The following is a 23,184-nucleotide window of genomic DNA, read 5'->3' as shown; positions in this document are numbered from 1 at the left end:
GAAATTATTTTTTCAGGGCAAATGCTTATAGGAGAAAAAAATCAGTGAAAAAACATGAAAAACCAAAAATTACCTAGTTTTTCTTGACACTCTATTGGTATAGTTGTATCTGGAAGGCTAAGACCAACAATGTTTTGAGCTCTCACACGGAATTTGTATGTTTTTCCTTTCTGTAAGCCTGTAACAACACAGTCTAGCATAGGGACTGTCTGGAACTTTGTCCATTCATCTGCACCTTCTTCTTGATATTCCACCAAATACCCAGTTATCTCAGCACCACCATCACGATCTGGTCGATTCCAAACGAGGGAAACTTCAGTCTTGTCGACATCTACATGATGCAGATTCTTTGGTGGCCCTGGAGGATCTTTATAAATACAAAACCAAAATGGTTACTGGGATGAAAAATCTATGGTACCAGTGTATCATGCTCATACCAACAGGACATCCTCAAAATTACCAAATCCCATATGAAGAAAACAAATCATATAACTAAAAAGCACTTACGCAGTGGATCTATAGCTTTGATAGGCTTAAGTGTTTCCACGTATGGGCCTCTACCATACTGATTCTCAGCTGCAACTCGGAAGAGATACTGAGTGCCTTCCATCAGATATTTAGCCATATGACTGCGTTTCTTGGAGGATGACGAGATGGCCACCCACTGTGCAGAAGCTACGTCTTTCCTCTCCACCACATAGTTGGTAATCACAGAACCACCATCATCTTCTGGTTCCATCCAAGTGAGATAGCAAGAGTCGCTTCTAACATCGCTAACGTTCAGATTTCTGGGTGGACCAGGCTTATCTAGTATTCATAAAAATATTATTTATTAGGCAATTGAAGTATTTCTTTGAAAACCTTGTAAACTTCAATATAAACTATATTTTATGTAATTTTTCGTCCTTTTTCTGTTTTTTTTTTTAATATTTGCATGAAAATACAAATATAACTTGCTCTATTAACTTGGTTTACAGATATTTTCCAGAAATTCCTTTATCTTTTAATCTCCAATTATAGAGCATATAGATGTTGCATAGAAGGAACACAAAAAGGTTACCTAAGACCACAACTTTTACTGAAACAGTCTTTGAACCAGCTGGATTTTCAACTGTCAGGGAGTACATTCCACCATCTTCATGAACTGTGTTACGGATTTCAAGTTTACTGCCAACTCCTGTAACTTCAATATCAGCTTTGGGTGAGACCTCATGATCTTCTTTCTTCCAAGTGACTTTTGGGAATGGAACACCTTTAATAACAGCACTAAGTCTCAGGGTATCTCCAGCTTTTACATGCTGTTCTCGTGCCATATTAGCATCAAGTATTAACTCAGGAGGTTCTGGAATCAAAAATACAAGTTTTTACAAAATGAGGAAAAAGAAGTTTATTCTTAGGTAAACTTATCTGATTTTATTAAACTCACCAAGCCTGTCCTTTACTTCTACTGGATCAGGAACATGAGCTGGATCAGATTCGCCTGCTGCATTGACTGCCTTGACCCTGAATTTATAGGTTAATCCTTCAGTAAGACCAGTGACTTTGTAGTTTGTTTCAGGACAAGAATCTGCTGTAAGATTAGCCTGTTTCCATTCCTCATCTCCAACTTTCTGGAACTCTATAAGGTAGCCAATTATCTTGCCATTTCCATCATGGCGTGGTGGTTGCCAAGACAAATCAACTGAATTTTTAGTTTTGTCTACTGCTTCTGGATTAACAGGTGGACTCGGTTTTGCTGTTAAAAAAATAAAAAAAAAAAAAAGAAATGGGAGAAAGAAAAGAAACTATTAGAATAATTTTCTAACTGAAATTGAGTGCATTGAAAATTCAATGAAATGTGATACTTTACCGATTGGATCTCTAGCAAAAATTGGCTTTGATGGTGGACTAGGATCACCAACACCAATTTCATTTTCTGCTGAAACACGGAATTCATACTGACAGCCTTCAAGGAGATCAGGTACTTTGAACTTTGTACCAGGGAAAATAGGGTCTTTGGTAGCTTTGACCCATCTTGTAGCCATTGTCTCCTTCTTTTCTACAATGTAGTTTGTTATTGGCTTGCCTCCATCATATGGTTTATTCCAAACCACTACTGCAGAGTCTTTCGTTACATCCTTAACGATTGGCTGCTCAGGTGCATCAGGAACACCTGGGGTGAGAAGAAAAAAAGTCTATGAGCATCACAAACAGAATAAAGACTGGAGTATCCAAATAAAACTGAAAATTAAAAACTTACGGAAACGGTCTTTGGCTTTCATCTCATCAGAGATGAGAGGATCGCTTATGCCATACAGATTTTCAGCATAAATTCGAATTTGATACTCTCTTCCTTCAAGCAGCTTGGGAATTTTGCATGTTGTCTTCACCGTGGCAGATGTAACTGGCATCCACATGTCTTTGTGTGTATCCTTCTTCTCAATTATATAATTTGTAATTTCACTGCCCCCATCATCTAATGGAGGTTTCCAGGAAACTACCATATGATCTTTAAAGACTTCATCAAATATAACTGGGCCTACTGGAGGTGATGGACGATCTGTTTAAGAAAAATTAAACATGCCCATGCTTTTTATGAACTTCACAAAACAACATAGATTAAACAGTGTCAATAAAGTTAACATAGAACAAAATCAGAAACTTGACATCATGGTTATAATCATGAATCAAGACTTCAGGGCTATTCCTCTGTAATATATGTTTGACATACTGGAATTAATTCCTTAATGCTTATAATGTATTTGGCGATTAACATTTTCTACAGTGTTGATATTCTTTAAATGCATGTGGAAACTTTCAACTATTCATGTTGCATAAACTATTTCAGAGTTAAATATGTCCTCAAACTAATAAAGAGCTTATTAGTATGACTGAGAATGCAGTAAATTGAGTTATTGTAATAAAGAAGATGTTTCAATACTTAAATTTTATAAAACTCAATGAATTTTAATCACTAATAAAATCCAGAGACAATACTGTTGTTCAGTAAAACCTACCAACGACATTAACTTGACAAAATCCTTTTCTTGATCCTGTACTGTTCTCTACAGTAACACAATATTTGCCTGTGTCTTCACGGACAGATTTTAGTACTCCCAAACAAAGAGTTGAAGGAGTTGTCTTGATCTTTATTCTGTCATCTTCTTTCACAACAGTGTCATCCTTCAGCCAAGTAACCTTTGGTGCAGGTTTGCCTGAGTAACGTCCAGTCAAGCTGAAAGCTTCACCAACTCGGACAATAAGCTTGTCTCTAAAGTCAAGGTCAAGTGTGGGAGGAGCTGAAAGACAAAATACACAATACCCACAAATGTCAGCAATATTAACAGGAAAAAGTAAGGAATCAGTAAACGGAATTACTGTTTTAGATAGAAATATGAAAACGAAACATACCAATTTCATCCTTGCACGTGATTGGTTTAGTGCAAAATGATGGCTTGCCTTGCCCCACAATATTGCAAGCACTCACACGAAACTCATAGGTGTCACCCTCTTTCAAGCCTTCCACAGTGAATTTCCTATCAAGCATTTTCTCCTTTGTAACTTTGTGGAATTTGTCTTTTCCAATGAGACGGCTCTCCAGAACGTACATGGTTATGTCTGCACCTCCATTATATTTTGGAGGGTTCCAAGTTAGTGTAACAGAGTTCTTGGTAACTGCTTTTACTTCCAGGTCTTCTGGACGGTCAGGAACAGCTGTGAATAAAGTAAAAATAAGGTAGATTCATTTCTTTGCATATTCAGAATCCTCCTGTGTATTAATCTCATATGAAAGTTATCCAAAACAAAAATATTCTTACTTATTGGATCTCTAATAAGAATCTCTTTTGTTGTTTCTGTGAAAGGCCCCATGCCAATTATATTCTCTGCTGCAATTCGGAAAAAGTAGGCTTTCCCTTGAATGAGCCCCTGAATAGTAGCATTCTGCCTTGTAACTGTGTAGGTCACTGGAGTCCAAGCTCTATGGTCAGATTCACGTTTTTCAATTATATAGTTGGTAATAGGAGAGCCACCATCATCTTCTGGAGTAAACCATGACAATTTACAAGAGTCATTAGTTAGATTCTCTGTAAGGAGTGGCATTCCAACTGGGCCTGGCACATCTGAAAGCAAAGAAATAAATGGAGTATTGAAGCATACATGCTGAATCTTGTGAAATTGTACTTGTTCACAAGCACTGAAACTGTTATTTACCTAGCACATCAACAATAATTGTCTTCTTCCTCTCACCACCATCATTTTTAGCAAGAAGAGTATATAAACCCTGGTGACTCCTTTTGCAATTCCTGATGATTAAAGAAGAACTAATAGCTGTTTCTTCAATTTTGGCTTCTTCTGGCAAAGCTTGTTCATCCCTGCTCCAACTCACTGTTGGCGGTGGTTTTCCTGAGACATATGCTATGATCCGAATTACTCCTCCAGCATGAACAACAATTCTGTCCCTGACACTTGCATCCAAATTAATATCAGGAGCCACTGAGCAAAGAGAAAGAAAAAAAAAAGTCAATTATTTCTTTTTCTTCCTTCAAGTTAGAGGTACTAAAAATGTAAATTAATATGATAAATACCAATTCTGTCCTTCATTTCAATGATGTCTGTAACTTCTCCAGGCTCTCCGATGCCAGCAGCATTTACTGCTCTAACTCTAAATTTGTAAAAACAACCTTCTTTTAATCCTGTCACAACGAACTTGGTTCCTCTAATTTCTCTATCTTTTACCTGGAAAAAAACATTGCAACATCAGCAAACATCACGATATCATCAATTTCTTTGCAGAGTTTGAAACAAAACTTACATTAGATATTATTTCAGATTTATAAGCACACAAAAGTATCAAGCATATAGGATCTAGCCCACACAGAATTCATCAGAAATTTTAAAAGAAATATATGTCATGGACCTACAAGCTGAAGATTCATCTTTTTTCTAACATATTCTAGCACAGAAGGTTGTTAGAATTTAGCAATTTAACAATTACCATAGTGTGATCTCAGTAGAATTATATGTATTTTTGGACACATAAACTCTCATTAGTGAGAGCAACAAAAAAAAAAAACAAAACAAGAAATTCAGTTCTTTTCTTTTCAAAACCCAATATAAAGTCTCTTTACCTGGAAACAGCATAGGAAATGCAGGTCTTACTTCAAATAAACCCATATATTTATGGAGATATAAAAAATAGCCAAGGTGTGCACCAGTTAAATTTTAAGTAATGCACTATTGAAAAAAATGAGGAAAATGTAGAAACACAGTAGTTGTAAAAGCTTTGGCATTGTCTGATACCAGTGAGGGTTACTTTTCTGACACTTCTAACTTGGTCTTCTGTGGTTTTTTATCATATATTACCTACATATTTTTCCACATCTTTAAATAAAAATTATAAAATTCTGTATGCAGTAATTGCAAAGTTATCATACTGAGATCTTGTATTTTAAACATATGAAGAGAATTATGGTACAAACTTTTAGAAAACAACTTGAATAGCAAAAAATCTTTTTTTTTTTTTTTTTTTTTTTTTTTTTTAATGTGGAGCAATTCATCCTGTTAGACACAGAGAGAAGAAGTGCAAATTCTGTAATGGTTTTCCACCTACCCGTTCCCATTCTTCCTTTCCTTCCTCTTTAAACTCCACAATGTAGCCAGTGACTCTAGAACCACCATCCTTTATTGGTGGAGTCCACTCCAAGTCCACAGAAGACTTTGTCCAGTCAGTGACTTTAGGTATAGGAGGGCCAGGTGGGGCTGAAAAGTATCATCATACAGCATAACAATGTATTACATGTTCTGATTTGAATATTTTCAAATTTAGAAAAAAATAATTTAAAGTATTTACCAATAGGATCTCTAGCAAGCGCTGGATCAGATGGCATGCTGGGCGGGCCAACACCAGCCGCATTGATAGCTGAAACACGGAACTGATACTCAGAGCCCTCAATAAGGCCTGTAACTTTGTATGAAACCCCCAGGGTCATGGGCTTGATAGGATCTCGGTTGACCCTGGTCCATCTCTTTCCAGTGGTCTCTTTGCGCTCCAGCCAGTATCCAGTTATAGGAGAGCCTCCATCATGTTCTGGTTCTTCCCAGTTTACAGTCATTGAGTCACGTGTTATGCTGCTAACTGTTGGCTTGTCAGGAGGTCCAGGGACAGCTGAGGGAAAAAAATTCACACATAGCTTGTAAAAAAATATGCTAATGATATACAGAAATAGCTGGAGTGCAAAAGAGCGGTGCACTCGCATGGTCATCACTGCTCTAGGTAGTTAGCCATATGCACAAGATTTCTTTCCTCATTCAGTTTCTCACCCTTATTCAGGTACATATAATTCTGTGAAAAATGAAATACCTTTCCTCCAAATAAAAATTATCAATTTTTTCTTTCTAGCCTTTCTGGATCACTACCTCATTTTAGTGCCCAGCCTAACACTTGCTGTTTTAAAAACCATTTTCTCTTGCCAGCATAACATTTCTCCCATGTCTGAACTATTCTGTCTAATTTCTCTTTCAAAACTGAAGGTAGGAAATTCTTTCTGGTCTATGAGGTTAATAATGTCTCAAATACAATAGAATAACCTGAATCTTATCAAATAAACACTTATTTGCTTATTTAAGGCTTAAAAATATTGAGATTGTATTTTAATATATGGAAGAAAAACACTTTAAGCACTACACATGCTTTTAAGAATCAGGTATTACTGCTAAAACTCTTCAAGATATTTAAGAAAACTTAGTGGAGAGAGAAAAGAGTAGTGGCATTTAACAGATGCTGTATGCCTACCAGTACATGGAAACAACTGACATGACTTGAAAGCTTATTTCTACTTACTGAAAAGGTTCCGTGCTGTTTCAGGCTCACTATCCAAAGGTTCTCCAATACCGTATTTGTTTTGTGCCATAATGCGGAACACGTACTCATGGCCTTCCATCAGCTTGGGAACAGTGAATATGCATTCCTTAGGCTCATTAGTAACAGTCACCCATGTTTTCCTATTTGCTTCTTTTTTCTCTATAACATAGTTTGTAATCTTAGAACCACCATCATCTAATGGAGGAAGCCATGATATTGTCATTTTATCAGCCAAAATTGATTCAAATTTAATAGGTCCTACTGGAGGTCCAGGACGACCTAAAAGATACATTTAAAAAAAGAAGAATTAATCAAGTATCAAACAAATGCTGTCAATTAATGTAATTTTAAGAGTTCTTGGTATGTACCCAGAACATTCAGCCGCATCTCCTTTGAAGCAGTTCCCAGGTTATTTTCAGCTGTTATAGTATACAAGCCTGTATCATTTCTGCGAGACTGTTGGATCAATAAAGTGCAAGTATTTTCATCAATGATCTTGTTCACATGTTGGTCATACGCCACTGGTGATTTGTCATCTGGTTTCTTTGGAGGAGCTTTTAGCCATGTTAATGTGGGGAAGGGTACACCCTTTATCTTGGCCACAATTTTAACATCTGTTCCTTCTTCGACTTCCATAAATTCTTTGAGCTCAATAGATGGTGGACCTACAACAATACATTGAAAAAATAGCATTCAAAAATTTTAAACATACAGTAGCATACAATAATTTTAAAATGGAATTTGTATTTACTAGTATCAGAACTTACATGTCTGGTCTTTGACAACAAGTGGGCCAACAGTAGCTGAAGGTCTACTAGGACCTGCTATATTTACAGCTTTCACTCGGAATTCGTATTCTCCACCTTCTACAAGATCCTCAACAGTGAACTTTGTTTCTTCCACATCACGTCTATTGCACTGCTTCCAAGACTCTTTCACTTCTCCAGTGCGATCCCAGCGGAGACATTCGACATTATAATGTGTAACAGGAGCTCCACCATCATTCTTTGGTGGTTTCCACGTCAGGCTCACTGTGTTCTTGGTTACAAGGCCAATCCTCAGTTTAATAGGTGGATCAGGAGGATCTTCACAACCAAAATAAAGAGTTAATAAATCCACTATAGAGTACCATGTGGTTTGAAAGGGTTTGTTTGACTTGGATTTTACTTACGGATTGGATCCCGTGCAGTGGTCCTCTGGATGGTTTCAGCAGGAGGCCCAACTCCAAAACGGTTTTCTGCACGCACACGGAAGAAATACTCTTGGCCATTTATGAGATCAGGTACCACAAAGGAAGTACTGCCACAGTTTGGATTGACTTTAGTCCAGGCCTTCCCATCAATATTTCTTTTCTCTATAACGTAGCCTCTGATTCTATCTCCACCATCATCATCTGGCATCTTCCATGAAAGTTTACAGCTTCCTCTGGTGACATCACTTACTTTTAGGTCTTTTGGTGGACCAGGGACATCTGTTAAGATAAAAGCACAGCAGACAAAAATTTACATAAGTGTGTAAAAAAATAAGAGTAAACCCTAATATTTGGACACTTCAATATATGCCAGCCATACCAAGCACATTGACTCTGACATGCACTGTCTTTTGTCCTGCTTTGTTCTTTGCTGTGATACTGTATCGTCCAGAGTGACTTCTGTTGCACTCAGGGATGACAATCTCTGAACGTGTATCAGTTGCTGTCACCTGTATATTATAGGAAGAAAGAGACGTTAATAGATCAAATTTGAATGCTTATGTTTCAAAAATGCGACAACAGTGAAAAAAATTAAAACAAAAATTGCTTGCTTTACCTGAGCTTCTTCAGGTACATTGTGACCTCCCTCCTATAAACAAACAGAAAAAATATAAATGTAAAAGGGAATACAGTCAAATGTTTAGAAAGAGGTGTAGAAAAAAAACCCAATTACTTTTACCAACCTTTGCTGCTGTTTTTGCTTTTCCTTCATACTCCCAAAATGTTTTTGGAACAGGACGACCCTTGATAACAGCTGGGATTTTAATTGTTGTGCCAGCACGACAAGAGAGCAAATCCTGTGCTCCAATATCGAGGAAGATTTCTGGTTCCTCTGCAAAATATTTAAATATATAAATTTTAAGAGCTACTGAAAGTAAAATTCCATCATCACCGAGCTGAAAACCTTCAGAAAAATGTGGAATGCATGTGAGAAAGATTGAGTGTGCAAAAAGGAAACTGGGAAGTATAGAGAAAGAAAAAACCCATTGCTATAAATTCTTCATAAAATAAACAGCATTTCATTAGCATGTCTGTAGATGCTCATCAGTCTTCTAATGGAGCATTCCCTGGCAATGGACATCACAACACTCTCAGTCACATCAGTCTTTTGCTACATTCTTCTCTAATTGTTTATTCTGTTTTGATTTTGGCTTTCTTGGCATCCGTTTTGAACATTCATAGAAGTAAGTGGCATTTAGATACGAACACCTAAATCAGTTCTCAGAACTCTTACCAAGAATATCTTGGACAGGTATCTCTGATGTTGCAGGACTTGGTTCTGATTCTCCAGCAGCATTTACAGCCTTCACCCTGAATCGGTATTTTCTGAGCTCTTTCAAGTTGGGAATAACACATTCGCAAGTAGGAAAGAGTTTGTCTCCTTCATTCACCTTCTTCCATTCAGTACTACCTTCATCTTGCATTTCAACAATATATCCTTTTATAGGACTGCCACCATCCTTTTGAGGAGGCTTCCATGCAAGTGCTACAGATGATTTGGTTTTGTCTTTGACCTCTGGGCAAGATGGTGGACCAGGCACAACTGGTAAAACAAGAGCAAATAAAAATTACCTGAGTGCTAGTGCCTTCCTATATTTTTCTAGATAGTTTCTAGAAGAATGCAAGTATTTTCATTTTTACCTGTATATAGAGTGCAAATCCTAGGATGTACATATTAATTAGATATATTACCTATATTAGGAAGGTATACTTAAGGTACAAGGCATAAAGATTGAACTGTTTAACAGTAAAGTAAAATGATAATATAAAAATATGATTCTGAACTAAAGTTCATTTGGCAATGCCTACATTGGTGTAATCACAGTATTAGGTACATAAAGAGGTAAAAAATTAAAATTAAAGCTTATTTTTTTTTTAATTTTAAAATCAGGAAACTTTGTGTCAATATTTCCTCTTAGGTTTAATGCAAAGACTTTGATTAACGTTAGTAAATTAATACTTCATTATTAATAATTTTCATTAATAAATTAAAAATAATAGTAACCCATTTTTTTTTTCTGCTGTGATACAGTCCTCTAACACAGTCATACAAAAGATATACTTACATATGGGATCTGCTGCCAAAGCTGGATCTGATGGTTCACTGGGAGGGCCAATTCCAGCAAGATTTTCAGCCATAACTCTAAACTGGTATTCAACGCCTTCAGCCAAACGAAGCACATTGTGCTCTAGACCTTTTACTGATGGTTTTGTTACTGGAGCCCTGTTGACACGTGCCCAGTAGACACCTCCCACCTCTCTCTTCTCCAACCAATAGCCAGTTATTGGGCTGCCACCATTGTCCAAAGGAGGCTCCCAAGTCACCAGCATAGATGATCTGGTGCGATCCAAAATTTTTGGCTTCCCAGGAGGTCCAGGAAGACCATAGGGATCCTTAATGACAACTTTTTCTGAGAGGCATTCATCACTTATTCCGTATTTGTTTACAGCCCGGACCCTAAATTGGTATTTTTCATTTGTTGCAAGATTCCATACCTGAAAAAGAGGATTTAAATCAATACTTGGCTACTTTTAGAATCAACTTGTTTGGAGTTAGGCAGAAGTTTTCACTTTAAATTCTGTTTTGCAATCTGACATACCTATGCTTATGTACTCTACAGCTCTATGTGATGTCCTAAGGATATTCTTATTTTATATGCATAGGACTGAACATGAATAAAAATGTTAATATGTTCTTGAAGTTGGTAAAAAATTGAATAATTCTAGAAAATGGAAAGTAACATGTCTTCTAACTAGCTCAGCTGAGGTTAAGTAGCAAAACTGAAGAATTTCTTTCATTTTGTCACATGAGGGATGACCCAGATATATAGATGGAAACATTCATCCAATGATTCTGGAGACTAAATGGAGCATGAGCATAGGCATTTATGCAAGTAGCAGTTTGCATTAAATACATAATATTGTTAATTTTATGCATACTAAAGTATGTAATAAAGATATTTTATAACTTACCCCAAATCTTCTCTCAACAACGCCTTTGGAGACTTCTTCCCACTCAGATTTCTTCTTACTAGCATCACGTTTTTCAACAATGTAATGGGTAATTTCACTACCACCATTATCAAGAGGTGCATCCCATGTCAAATAGCATGATTCTGCTTTAATATCAGAAACAGCAAGATTTCTTGGTGGAGAAGGACGATCTGTATGGAAGCGACAGAGCATGGAACTATATTAAAAAAAGGCAAAGGCATTTTATTAGCTGTCATTTTATTAAACTGTTGCATCCTTACCATACACTTCGACATGCACATTGCGGAATGCAGTGCCAAGACGATTGGTAGCTCTCACAGTGTAAGTGCCCTTATCATCCCTCACTGCTGCAGGCAGGATAAGTTCAGTTTTTGCCTCAGTTCTAGATACTTCTTCCTTGGTTATCTTAAGTGCATCGGACGTTTGGTCGATTAAAACTTCATTCTTGTCCCATTCAATCTTTGGCATTGGCAGGCCTGTTACATCAGCAGGAATGTTAACTGGTTCTCCTGCCTTGACTTTGATAGTGTCTCCTCTCACAGCCAAACGCAGTGTAACTGTTGGAGCCACTGGAAAGAAGGAAAGTGACAGAGTGAAGATGGAGATGAAACACAGGAAGCACCTTCAAGCGTTCTAAAGATATTTGTATGGATTTCTTTAAAGCTGGTATACCTTCATCATCTTGTATAACCACATTGAGGGGCAGTGATGGCTCGCTTTCCCCAATCTCATTGACAGCTTTCACACGGAATTCATACATATGAAGTTCATCGAGTTTTTCAACGAGAAGAGACGTTTTTGGACAGAGCCTTGCATTAACTCTTTCATAATCTTTTGAATCATGTCTCCTCTTCTCAACAATGTATCCTAAGATGGGACTACCACCATCACTGCGTGGAGGCTTCCAATCAAGTGTAATGGATGACTTCGTCCTCTCTGTGTACATGAACCTCTCAGGTGCTGTTGGAGGACCTATTAACACAGGTAAATGACAATAATAAAATTACAATAAGAAAAAACATTAGAGAATTTTAAATCATAAGAATGCAGTAGCTCTGGCCTTTTAAAACCATGGTTTTAAAGAATCTGAGCATGATTATGGCTCTCATTAAATTTCACACACATGTGGAGAAAAAAGGTAATAAATAGTGTCTCAGTAGGCATCAGTATTTTGCTATGTAAAGAACCACACTAGCTTCAGAGAACTGATTCAGAAATCTGACTGAAGTGCAGAATTTCTGTATAGAAGAAAAGACAAAAATATTGTCTAATAAATCTGACATTTATTTTTTTTCTTTTTAAAAACTCTGTAAAATGAATCATCTTACCTAGTGGATCAACTGCAAGAATGGGTCCTATCTCAACAGGTGGACCAGTACCAAATTTGTTCTTGGCACTGACACGGAATTTATATTCCTGCCCTTCAATTAGACCCGTAATATCACATTTAGATCTATCTGTGTCTACAGCTAGTCTCCATGTATGCATTTTAGCATCCTTCCTTTCAACAATGAAGCCTATGATGTCACTGCCACCATCATCTTCAGGATCAGACCAGTTAAGCAAACACATCTTTCTGTTTGTGACCACTGGCTTTAGGTCAAGGACTGGTCCGGGAACATCTGAAAAACAAAATCAAACAAATAAGGTTAAGCCCATACTGACCAAAAGAAAAGCTTATTTAATTCGAGAAAATATTTTTCTTACCAAATACTTCTACTCTGGTTCCTGCAGATTTTGAACCACTGCTATTGGTAGCAGTAATTACATATCTTCCATGGTCCTTTCTCAATGCATTCTTAATGGTTAACTCCGATTTTGTGCCAACATTTTCAATAACAACTCGGTCTTTGTCTAATTCGCCCTCCTCTAGAGCCCATACAATGGTGGGAGCAGGACGCCCTGTCACAGTGGCAGGAATTTTGATAGTCTGCCCAGCCATGACCTGAATGCCTGCTTTCACAGAAACATCCAGCTCAACAGTGGGAGGCTCTGCGGAAGAAAGACAAACCGCTCATTAGTTGAAGGGCGGGATTCAAGCTCACCTTTTAAGCAGCTGGGCATTTCTTAAAAACAACAGACTTGCAATACCTTTGGGCTCTGCAACGGTTGCGGGTTCAGTTTCCCCGGGCGGGCCCTCGCCGGCCGCGTTGAGGGCAGTAACACGGAGCTTGTAGTCTGCACCTTCCCTGACCTCTCCCACAGTGAACTGCAGGACCTTAATGGGCTTGGCTGTGCAGCGTGACCACTCGTTGACTCCCATCAGCTGTTTGTACACATGGTAACCAGTGATATCTCCACCACCGTTGTACACAGGAGGCTGCCATTCCAGCTCGATGGAAGTTGCACTTGTGTCAGCAATCCTTGGAATCGGTGGACCAGGTGGCACTATAAATAAGTTAGTCAACAAATAAGTGTAAATCAAAGTTAAAGACTATGAATCCTATATTGTCAACTGTCTGCTAAGCCACTTACTTATTGGGTCCTGTGCAGTTTTTGGATCTGATGGTGGACTAAATTTACCAGGGCCAGCTGCATTTTCAGCACACACCCTAAAGATGTAAGTTAAACCTTCCAACAGTCCTTCAACTTTTATTTCCAGAGAATTCACAAGGTTCCTGTTGACCCGAGCCCAATGAGTACTATTGATTTCACGTTTTTCAATCCAGTATCCTATGATAGGGCTGCCATTATCTTTTGGCTCATTCCACTTAACCAGCATACTGTTGCTGGTTACATCTTCCACATCAGGCTTATTAGGTGCGTCTGGTGGAGCTGAAAAACAAAGAGGTGGTTTTGTCATCACTGCTGTCTCTTCAGAGCTTGCTCAAAGCTAAGAGAGAACGAAGATATAAGAAATAAATAATTTTAATTCATAGTTTTTCTGCTCTCTTAGTACTTTTGATTCCTGACAGAGACCAGTAAGCAAATTTGCAACGGTTCTCTCTTTTGGTAAGAATACTAGCCTATAAAGCACAGAGAATGTCACTATTCAGATGTTAAGTGTTTTAAGGGTAAAATTTTATGACAGTGATCAACGTTCCTATGTGTTTACTATTGAAATCTGAATATTTTTGATAGTTCCCTGTATTTCAAAAGTCTAAAAAGTGCAATAATTATCACATAGCTCAAGTTTCTTCTGAGAAACATCCACAGAGATAAAGCTGACTGTTCTAACAGTTTCACACTTTGTTTTCCAAAAAGGTTGTTTTTCAAAATTAAAACTTACAGAAAGGATCTTTGGCTGTCATTGGTTTTGAAACACATGGTGGTCCTGCTCCAACTCTATTTTCAGCAAATACACGGAATAGATATTCTTTTCCTTCAATCAGTTTTGTTACATGGAATTTGCAATGCCTGAGTGTTGAACTGACAGTGACCCAGCCCATTTCAGCTTTTGTATTGTCTTTCTTTTCCAGTACGTAGTTTAGGATTTCACTCCCACCATCATCCAGGGGAGGCTCCCACTTGCAAATGACAGAATTTTTCCTCAAATCTTCAAATACGAAGTTGACTGGTGGCCCAGGTGTATCTGTTAGTAAAGCAAGAGATATGATGAGTACTCAACTTCTGTACTTTTTACCTAATACTCTGAACAACTAGGTGTTTTGAGGACATTCTTTACATACCCAACACATTGACTTCACATGAGGCTTTTGCAACTCCATGATCATTTTCTACTTTAATGGTAAATGTGCCATGGTCAGCTCTAATGGAGTCACGAACTGATAGTATGGACTCTCCTTCCTTGTGGTTGTCAACACTCATACGTTCTGGCAGTGAAAGCTGGAAAGGTTTCTCTTCTTCAGCTTCACCCTTCTTCTTTTTAGGCACTGTTACTCTCTTTTTGATATCCTCTGGTCTGACAACTTCATCATTCCTCAGCCAAGTGATAGACGGATAGGGTGACCCTGAAATATGTGCCTCAAGTATGATCTCATCACCTCTCTTCACCTCAAGGCCAGACTGTAGGTTCGCAGCAAGGAAGACTTTTGGAGCCTCTGTAATAAAAAAGAACAAGAAATGAAGAATCTTCCAGTATGTCTGGGGATGTATGGCAATTAATACAAATGATCTAATATGAGCCATTCATACCAATAGGATCCACAGCCTTCACAAAAGGAGTAATCCGAGAAGGCTCACTGATGCCAGCAGCATTCTCAGCACGAACACGGAACTGATACTCCTTTCCTTCCTCAAGGCCTTTCACAGTGTAAGTTAGTAAGGGTACCAGATAGTCATTGCATCTCTCCCACCTCTCCTTGCCCTTAGCAAGCTTTTCTATTATATAGCCCATAATTTTGCTTCCACCATCAAACAGGGGTGGCTTCCATGTAAGAGTTACGGATTTTGATGTTGGATTATGGACTTCAAGGTCGACAGGCGGATCTGGGGGCTCTGTGAAAGAATAGATCAAAAGAGGAATCATATGAGAAAAGAGAGTATGAAGATTTTATTTAAAACTCAATTTTTTTAGATTATTTAATAGAAAGACACGCTTACGTTTTGGGTCTTCTGCAATGATTGGGTTTCTTAGTTCAATATAATCTCCGCCTCCAATCTTATTGACAGCTTTGACACGGAAGTAATATTCACAGTTCGGGATAAGGTCTTTGACTTGCCATGAAAGCTTGTTTTCACCAGACATGACTGGGATGTATGTTTTACGCCCTGCTTCTCTGCGTTCCAGAACATAATGCAAAATAGGAGTACCACCATCAAAGTCTGGAGGTTCCCAGGATACTTTGCAAGAATTCTTAGTTACTTCGCTTGCCTTAATGTCTTTACACTGTCCAGGTGGACCTGTTTACAGTAAAAATGAAAAAATTAGTTAACTAAATAGACCTGAAATTGTATTCTTATAAATAGGAAATTATATTTCATTGCTTTGCTTTGCAGAAAGTAAAGACCACAAATGTGGACTACACAGCATCTACATGAAATTATGTTCCCAAAGGTGAAAAATAGTCAGAATTCTTAAAATATTTTTCTATTTATATGTCAGCTATTCAAAATAGTTGGGCTTTGAGCAGTCACTGAATAGAGCAACTTGAGGTAAAGTGTTTTTTCATAGGACTTCATAACATCAATGCCTGTACAGCAATCTACATGTGTCTGAGCTGAAGTGATTTGCCTGCCTGGCAGAAAAAGGATCTTTCTAGTCCTTTCTTGTGTCAGCTGCAGGGCCCAAGTGATGATATTTCTCAGAATGGAAGAACGTAGTTACCTATGACTTTGACATTAACTGAACCAGTTGTTGATGCCAGCTTGTTCTCCAGTGTGATAGTATAAACACCAGCATCAGCATGAACACTGTCTATCACTTCCAGCAATGCAGAGGTGTAGTCACTCTTCATTGTTGTTCTGTCGCCAGCTTTCAACTCTTTGCCATCTTTGTGCCATGTTATGGTTGGGGATGGAACAGCTCTGAAGGGTATAGGGATACTTAGTTTCTGTCCTTTAACAACAACGATGTCACGAGTTTGCAGATCAATGGTTGGATTACCTGTAAAAGTAAGTTTAATGTTATCAGACAGTTGCCAAACACCATTCTTTTTTTTTTTTAGTTATGCAGATATGAAAAAAAACCCAAAACAAAAAAGAAAGAGGAATCTATTCTTACAGTCTGGGTCCTTGGCAACAACTTTTTCTGAGATGTCTGATGGCTCACTAGCTCCAACAGCATTGACAGCTCTGACTCTCAGCACATATTCTTTGTCTGGAACAACACCCTCGTCCACTTTACATTTTAGATCTTTAATCGGACGAGAATTGATTCGCATCCATTTTTCTGTTCCTGCTTCACACATCTCAACGTTGTATCCAATAATAGGACTTCCACCATTCTTCTCAGGAGGTTTCCATGCAATGCAAATGTGCTTTCGCCCTGCATCTGTGACATGCAGATCCTGAGGAGGTGAAGGAGGGCCTGCAGAAATGGAAAAGTATGGTGTGATTTTCCTCCCAGAACGTACACTGCTTCTAAAACTCATACACTGTATTACTGTACTTACTTGTTGGATCTTCAATATGGACAAGGTCAGTTGGTTCACTGGGATGGCCACATCCAGCTTCATTTTCTGCACGAACCTGGAACTGTACATCTGTTCCTTCAATGACATCTGTCACTCTGAAATTGCAATCTGGACCAGCTGTCTTCCCAGCTTTTACCCAGCGAGTAGCAAGCTTTTCTTTCTTTTCAATAACATATCTGAAGAGATAGGGGAAAATACTATGAGGCACTCGAAATAGGAACACTTCAGATTTCTTGTTCAAGAAAATAGATGAGAAGAGATTAAAAACAGCTTAGACAGTGGGAAAGTAAAGAGAATCATGGATAATAGGTTCAGTGAACTTTTCTTCACACATTAGCCACTCAGTCCTAGTAGGTCTCAATGCCTAATAGAGCTGACATCACTGACAGACTCAGGTCTGAAAGTCAATTATTGAACTTTGTTCTGTGTTTTAGAACTGAACTGAACTGTGTTCTCAGGTTGTAGAGAACAGCAGAGGCAAAATAACCTCCAAGCTATATTTGTATCTTTGCTAGTTTGGATCTCAGTGGTCAGTCCACTGAGAATATTTGTAGATACTATTACTTGGCTGTCAAAATTCTGCTTAGGACAGGCTATGGCAAAGTAATGCAAACTGAGTGACTTCTGTTTCTTCAGGCAGATCTCTGTAGGTGTCTGTTGGTTTAAGATGTGCTTTGGGAAGGAGTAAAACAGTCTGTTTGAAAAGTGTTATAAAGAAGAAGATGAACAGAAAAGAGGTAAGTCTTCATTTTAGCTGAGTGTACACAGTTTGAATGACAAACTAAGGCAGAAGGAAAATACAACCATATTACTTGCTAGATGATTTTAAGTGGCGACTATTCTGCAGGAGCTGGAGACTATGGTCTCATTATTTTACATTTTTTATGCAGTTCCTTATTATGATATGCTGTTTTGAGGATACTGACACACATTCACTGTTCATGCACATTAGGTATTTTATTTGCATCATTTCTACATTTTAAAATCAAGCCATTCATTGCTTTGATCACATGGATTCTCTTACATCCATCCACATCTTTTTTCATATAAAATGTGCCAGTTTAAAATTTAATTATTTTGAGAGAAACATCTTCATTTGTTAAAAGATGCTTATCTAGAGGAGCCTACACAAACTTAAAGTGACCTTACCTTTGAATTGGTCTGCCACCATCATTCTTAGGTGGTTCCCATTTCAAATCAACATGGCCTTTTTTCACTTCAACTATTGTAAGGGCATATGGAGGTCCAGGCGTTGCTAAGGTTAAAAAAAACAAAAAGGCACACATTAGAAGACTATGAATTCATGACGTGTGAGCTACTGATCACTCAGTAAGCGAATCAAGACTTACTGAAAGTATCTTTAGCAAGCACTGAGTCTTCAATTTCACAGTAGTCACTCTGTCCAATGGCATTTTCAGCAGCCACACGGAACACATAGAGTGAGCCCTCAGTCAGTGGGCTCACTGTGTACTTGGTATCTTTCACTGTGGTATCAACTGTCTGCCAGCCTTTCCGCCTCACATCTCTTTTTTCAACAATGTAGTTGGTAATTGGAGAACCCCCATCTTTTTCTGGTACTGTCCATTTAAGATCTGCTGTATTTTTAGTAATATTAATAACCTCAAGCCATCTGGGAGGTGAAGGAGGATCTGCAAAATAGGGGGAAAAAAAAAAAAAGGTAAACCAGGGTGTTGCAATTCCCAGGAAAGATCCTGGAAGACTAAGGAATACACCAAAACTATTAAAACTTTGCATTTCCTGAACTGAAGCAGGGCAGATTTTAGTATTTCATAAGCCTTCCAAGAGTTCATTTAGTACCTACAGCGACAGGCAGACATGGGGCTTTTTAAAAGTCAGGGACAGTGTATTTGCAGCAGCAGCACATTGTGAAAGAGTACTCACAGAGCCTCTCCTTGCACAGCACAGGGTCGCTGGGCTCACTGGGCTCACTCTCGCCAGCCTTGTTCACAGCTCTCACACGGAATGAATACTCCTGTTTCTCCATAAGATCTTTGAGGAAGTGCTCAGTTGTGGGAACTCCTTCAGCCACTCTCACCCATTCGTCTGTTCCAGTCTTTAACAGTTCAATGACGTAAGATTCAATTTTTGCCCCTCCATCATGTTCTGGCTTTGTCCAGTTCAGGGTAAGGAATGTCTTGCCAATATCTCTCACAGTTGGCTTTCCAGGAGGCCATGGTGGATCTAGACAAGAATCCAATATTAATTATGTCATTGCAAACATTGCTGTGCTGTTGCTGCTAAATTGAACCATTAAAGAATGTGTTTATTGTACCGATTGGATCCTTCACTAAGATGGGCTCTGTTTCCCTGCTTGGTTTTCCAGGTCCTGCGAGATTCTCTGCCAAGACACGGAACTTATACTTCTTCTTATTCGTAAGACCTTTAACTCTGGAAATAAAAATTAAGTTTGATTAAACCACACCTAGGCATTAATTATTCTCTCCACTCTTCATACTACAGATTACTCAGAAAATCTGAAAATACCCAAATTACTGCTAAAGGTGTCAACACATTTTCAACATTAAAATGGTGCACCATGACAGAAATTAATGCTTTGAGAAATGCCTTGCATTTTTGCATGTTCCATGGTTTTTAGTTAATAAGAGTATCAGGAGAAAAAACCCTAAGGATTTTTTGATACTTGAGATGACCATGTCTGCCATTTTAGAATATCTTATGAATAAGCATAGAAACTATTAAGCATAATATTTGAAAGAAAAAAAAAAAAAAATGAATAATTTTTCTGTAAAGATACCCCTCACTAAACTAATTTATAAAAGAAGTCACCAGGTCTAGTTGAACCAAAACTTATGGAAACTAGGAAAAAGTAGGAACAATGTAAAACTTATTTTAAAAACTACTGCTCCATTTTTAAGTCTCTGTGAACTATTTCACCCCAAACTGACTATAGTCTTACTTGAATGTTGTATCTTTCACTGGCATTTTGTTGCATTTTATCCATTTATCCTGCTCAGGATCATATCTTTCAACCCAGTAGCCAGTTATGGGGCTGCCACCATCTTCATCTGGTTCATTCCATGTTAAAGTGACTGAATCTTTAGTGACCTCTGTAGGCTTAAGACCTGTTGGAGGGCCTGGTGGATCTGTATAAATTAATTTAAAAGCAAAGAAGCAAACAAAAAAAAGCCATCAGAGAGGGTTTTTTTTTCCTTTCCTGTTAAAATACTGTAATAATTTATCGTAAATTTATTAAACTAACCAAATGAATACTTGGCAATGATGGGGCTACACTGTGCTGGCTCCCCAACACCATACATGTTTTCAGCACTGACTCGGAACACATATTCTTTATGAGGAGTTAGATTGGTAGCCCTGAATTTTGTATCTTTAATAGTTGATGACAACTTGTCCCATATTTCACTGTCTGTAGCTCTTTTCTCAAGGACATAGTTGGTAATTTTAGAGCCCCCATCATCTCGTGGAGGATTCCAGGTTAGAAGGCAGGATTCATTTGTGATTTCTGATACATCAAATGCAGCTGGTGGACCAGGTTTATCTGTAGAGGACAAGAGGTGAATGTTAATCTTCCACTTGCATGCCTTGGTACATTACCAATGATTTATATAAGTAACATAAAGTACATGCATACCAAGAACATTAACTTCAACTACAGCAGTAGCACGTCCACTGGAATTTACAGCTTCTATAATGTAGGTTCCACTGTCACTCCTCTTGCTGTCTGTAATAGTCACTGTAGAATGATCAGGCTGGCTTTCAATGGTGATTCTGTTGTCAGGTCTCAAAATTTTGTCAGCCTTGGTCCAAGTAATCTGGGGCTCAGGCTTTCCAGTCACTTTAGCTGGCAGCTCAATTTTAGTTCCAGCTTTCACAGTAAGTCCAGCAAGAAGTTTCACATCTAAGAAAATTTCTGGAGCCTCTGATTTAGGAGAGAACGAAAATGTTGTTAGAGAAACTGTATTTCAGAGACTGGTAAAAATAAAGCAGCTATGACAATTTAGCAAGTGAAGGTGTTACCTTTTGCATCAATGGCCTGAATATCATCAGTTGGCTTACTTGGCCTGCTCGCTCCCATTCTGTTCAAAGCCTTAACCCGATAAGCATACCACTCTCCTTCCTTGAGCTTTGTTACTTCCATTCTGTCAAAAAAAAAAAAAAATTCAAATATTTAGAGTGGCAAGAATGGCACAATGAGTTGAGGGTATATCTACTGTGTCAATTTACTTACTTGGTTTCAATAACAGGCTCCCCACATATCTCCCACTTGTCTGTGCCACGTTGGGATTTTTCTACCAGGTAACCCTTGATGCGTGCACCACCATCATATTTGGGAGGCTCCCATGTTAGGAAGATTCCTTTTGATGTTGGATTTCTCCATTTAACATTTTCTGGTGGGTCAGGCACCGCTATTAAAAATTAAAAACATATGGGGTCTTAGAAACCTAAGTTTAAGGAAGATATATTACTTTTATATCTTACTTTGAAGAAAATCAGCAATATTTCAAATATGCTTACTTGCTGGTATTGACATATTTACGGGTTCATCAATATATGCAGGTTCTCCAGGGCCACATTTATTGCATGCAAAAACTCTAAATAAATATTCTTTCCCTTGGATGAGATCAGGTACAGTGAACTCTTGGTCAACAATGTGATCCATAACCTAAAGAGAAGAAAGGTTCCAATGTGTTTTTTAAACTTATTTCCAAAGAATGATTACAAAAATAAGACACAAAACTTAGTAGCACGTGTGAAAATAATATAGCAATAGAAATTTAAATGAGAAAAAATGAACTTACTTTGCTCCATGTTTTCCGGCTTACTTCACGTTTTTCAATTATATAGCCAGTAATTGGACTTCCACCATCATCCTCTGGAGGTTCCCATGCGAGCTGCACTGTACTCTTGAGTACTTCTAAAACATTGAGCTCTCTTGGTGCACTTGGACAAGCTAGAAGTCACAGAAATTGCATTATTTTCTAATTGGTGTTTGATAGATGGTGTCTATGTAATATATCTACCAGAAGATTTAGTATTGTTAAATAATTTCCCTTTAAACAGCAAAGTTACATATTGAAAACAAGAAAATAGATTTTTTGAGGAGGGATTTCTAGTTTTTAGTCATATTTTAATACACTTTGTTGGATGTTGTGAGATTACATATTATTAACCTAATTAGATTAGATTTTAGCAAGACAATTTGGAATGTTATTGTTAAAACAGATACATGTTCACTTACCAATGACATTAACATTGATTTCTCCTGAAACAGATGACACAGGGTTTTCTAACGTTAAGTAATAAATTCCCTTGTCTGGGCGCTCACTCGGAGCAATCACAAGTTCTGCAAAGGAGGCAGTGGTCTTCATTTTCACACGATCACCCTCTTCTAAGACTTGGTCACCAAAAGACCAGGTGGCAGTTGGCACAGGGTACCCAGTGATGGGAACACGGATCTTGATTGGCTCTGGTACAATAACTTCCAGCCCATCCTTAAATGCACTTAGGTCCATTGTAGGTTCAACTGGGAAAAATGGAAAGCGGATTCAATAAATTATTTAGAGATGTTATGAATATGGCTAACGATAACTCTGTTAAGAGACTGAGTCTGACTATCTCAGCCTGCAGGTCTATCTCGCTGTATCTCAGCCTGTCTAGACCTAGCTTTGTCTTATGACTCCCTACCTCTCCTGGCTAAATATTTTGGTTTTTTTCCAAAAATATATGAGATGGTAAGGGAGATTAGTATTACCAAGTGTGAAATCTAATTTACCTATTAATGTAAAACCTTTGCATTCCTTAATTATTTTTTTAAGGCGTCTTCTGTGCTTTTCTTTCCTTCTGTTACCTCTCACTTTCCACAAAGGTAGGCCAGGAGACAAAAGGTCATGCCTTGCTCCTCAAGCAACCTAACAGGCCTCTATCTCATAGCACAGATAAATTATCTGCAGAATTCATAATGAAGGAGAGATGTCTAAGGTGTGCCAGTTATCGGGTGAAAAATATACATATTACCCACAAAAGCACTTTAATGATTAATTGTTTTTAAGAAATAGCATGTG

General features: G+C 38.0%; 1 protein-coding gene across 1 annotated transcript in view; it reads right to left on the bottom strand.

The window, feature by feature from the left end:
• The window catches only part of TTN (titin), a 235,634-nt gene that overhangs the window by 59,968 nt on the left and 152,482 nt on the right, over positions 1 to 23,184 (bottom strand). The window contains exons 207-254 of the mRNA XM_056496551.1: positions 22,362 to 22,646; positions 21,922 to 22,073; positions 21,638 to 21,785; positions 21,351 to 21,528; positions 21,140 to 21,261; positions 20,754 to 21,041; positions 20,364 to 20,660; positions 20,061 to 20,247; positions 19,416 to 19,531; positions 19,025 to 19,324; positions 18,472 to 18,771; positions 18,272 to 18,377; positions 17,102 to 17,298; positions 16,711 to 17,016; positions 16,315 to 16,593; positions 15,591 to 15,890; positions 15,183 to 15,485; positions 14,717 to 15,088; positions 14,317 to 14,619; positions 13,563 to 13,862; positions 13,179 to 13,475; positions 12,795 to 13,079; positions 12,416 to 12,709; positions 11,760 to 12,059; positions 11,348 to 11,656; positions 11,067 to 11,257; positions 10,160 to 10,589; positions 9,328 to 9,636; positions 8,777 to 8,925; positions 8,650 to 8,682; positions 8,413 to 8,542; positions 8,013 to 8,312; positions 7,609 to 7,926; positions 7,210 to 7,506; positions 6,821 to 7,120; positions 5,831 to 6,145; positions 5,591 to 5,739; positions 4,566 to 4,716; positions 4,192 to 4,473; positions 3,798 to 4,100; positions 3,391 to 3,693; positions 2,997 to 3,278; positions 2,240 to 2,539; positions 1,850 to 2,152; positions 1,427 to 1,735; positions 1,061 to 1,342; positions 508 to 807; positions 74 to 367 (exon numbers count right to left, since the gene is read on the bottom strand). Of these exons, the coding sequence (XP_056352526.1) occupies positions 74 to 367; positions 508 to 807; positions 1,061 to 1,342; positions 1,427 to 1,735; positions 1,850 to 2,152; positions 2,240 to 2,539; positions 2,997 to 3,278; positions 3,391 to 3,693; positions 3,798 to 4,100; positions 4,192 to 4,473; positions 4,566 to 4,716; positions 5,591 to 5,739; positions 5,831 to 6,145; positions 6,821 to 7,120; positions 7,210 to 7,506; positions 7,609 to 7,926; positions 8,013 to 8,312; positions 8,413 to 8,542; positions 8,650 to 8,682; positions 8,777 to 8,925; positions 9,328 to 9,636; positions 10,160 to 10,589; positions 11,067 to 11,257; positions 11,348 to 11,656; positions 11,760 to 12,059; positions 12,416 to 12,709; positions 12,795 to 13,079; positions 13,179 to 13,475; positions 13,563 to 13,862; positions 14,317 to 14,619; positions 14,717 to 15,088; positions 15,183 to 15,485; positions 15,591 to 15,890; positions 16,315 to 16,593; positions 16,711 to 17,016; positions 17,102 to 17,298; positions 18,272 to 18,377; positions 18,472 to 18,771; positions 19,025 to 19,324; positions 19,416 to 19,531; positions 20,061 to 20,247; positions 20,364 to 20,660; positions 20,754 to 21,041; positions 21,140 to 21,261; positions 21,351 to 21,528; positions 21,638 to 21,785; positions 21,922 to 22,073; positions 22,362 to 22,646 (12,354 nt within the window). The remainder of the gene's footprint in view (positions 1 to 73; positions 368 to 507; positions 808 to 1,060; positions 1,343 to 1,426; positions 1,736 to 1,849; positions 2,153 to 2,239; positions 2,540 to 2,996; positions 3,279 to 3,390; positions 3,694 to 3,797; positions 4,101 to 4,191; positions 4,474 to 4,565; positions 4,717 to 5,590; positions 5,740 to 5,830; positions 6,146 to 6,820; positions 7,121 to 7,209; positions 7,507 to 7,608; positions 7,927 to 8,012; positions 8,313 to 8,412; positions 8,543 to 8,649; positions 8,683 to 8,776; positions 8,926 to 9,327; positions 9,637 to 10,159; positions 10,590 to 11,066; positions 11,258 to 11,347; positions 11,657 to 11,759; positions 12,060 to 12,415; positions 12,710 to 12,794; positions 13,080 to 13,178; positions 13,476 to 13,562; positions 13,863 to 14,316; positions 14,620 to 14,716; positions 15,089 to 15,182; positions 15,486 to 15,590; positions 15,891 to 16,314; positions 16,594 to 16,710; positions 17,017 to 17,101; positions 17,299 to 18,271; positions 18,378 to 18,471; positions 18,772 to 19,024; positions 19,325 to 19,415; positions 19,532 to 20,060; positions 20,248 to 20,363; positions 20,661 to 20,753; positions 21,042 to 21,139; positions 21,262 to 21,350; positions 21,529 to 21,637; positions 21,786 to 21,921; positions 22,074 to 22,361; positions 22,647 to 23,184) is intronic.

Source organism: Oenanthe melanoleuca, chromosome 7 (genome assembly GCF_029582105.1).
Source record: "Oenanthe melanoleuca isolate GR-GAL-2019-014 chromosome 7, OMel1.0, whole genome shotgun sequence".
Taxonomy (NCBI): domain Eukaryota; kingdom Metazoa; phylum Chordata; class Aves; order Passeriformes; family Muscicapidae; genus Oenanthe; species Oenanthe melanoleuca.
This window is presented reverse-complemented; position numbering and strand designations above follow the sequence as displayed.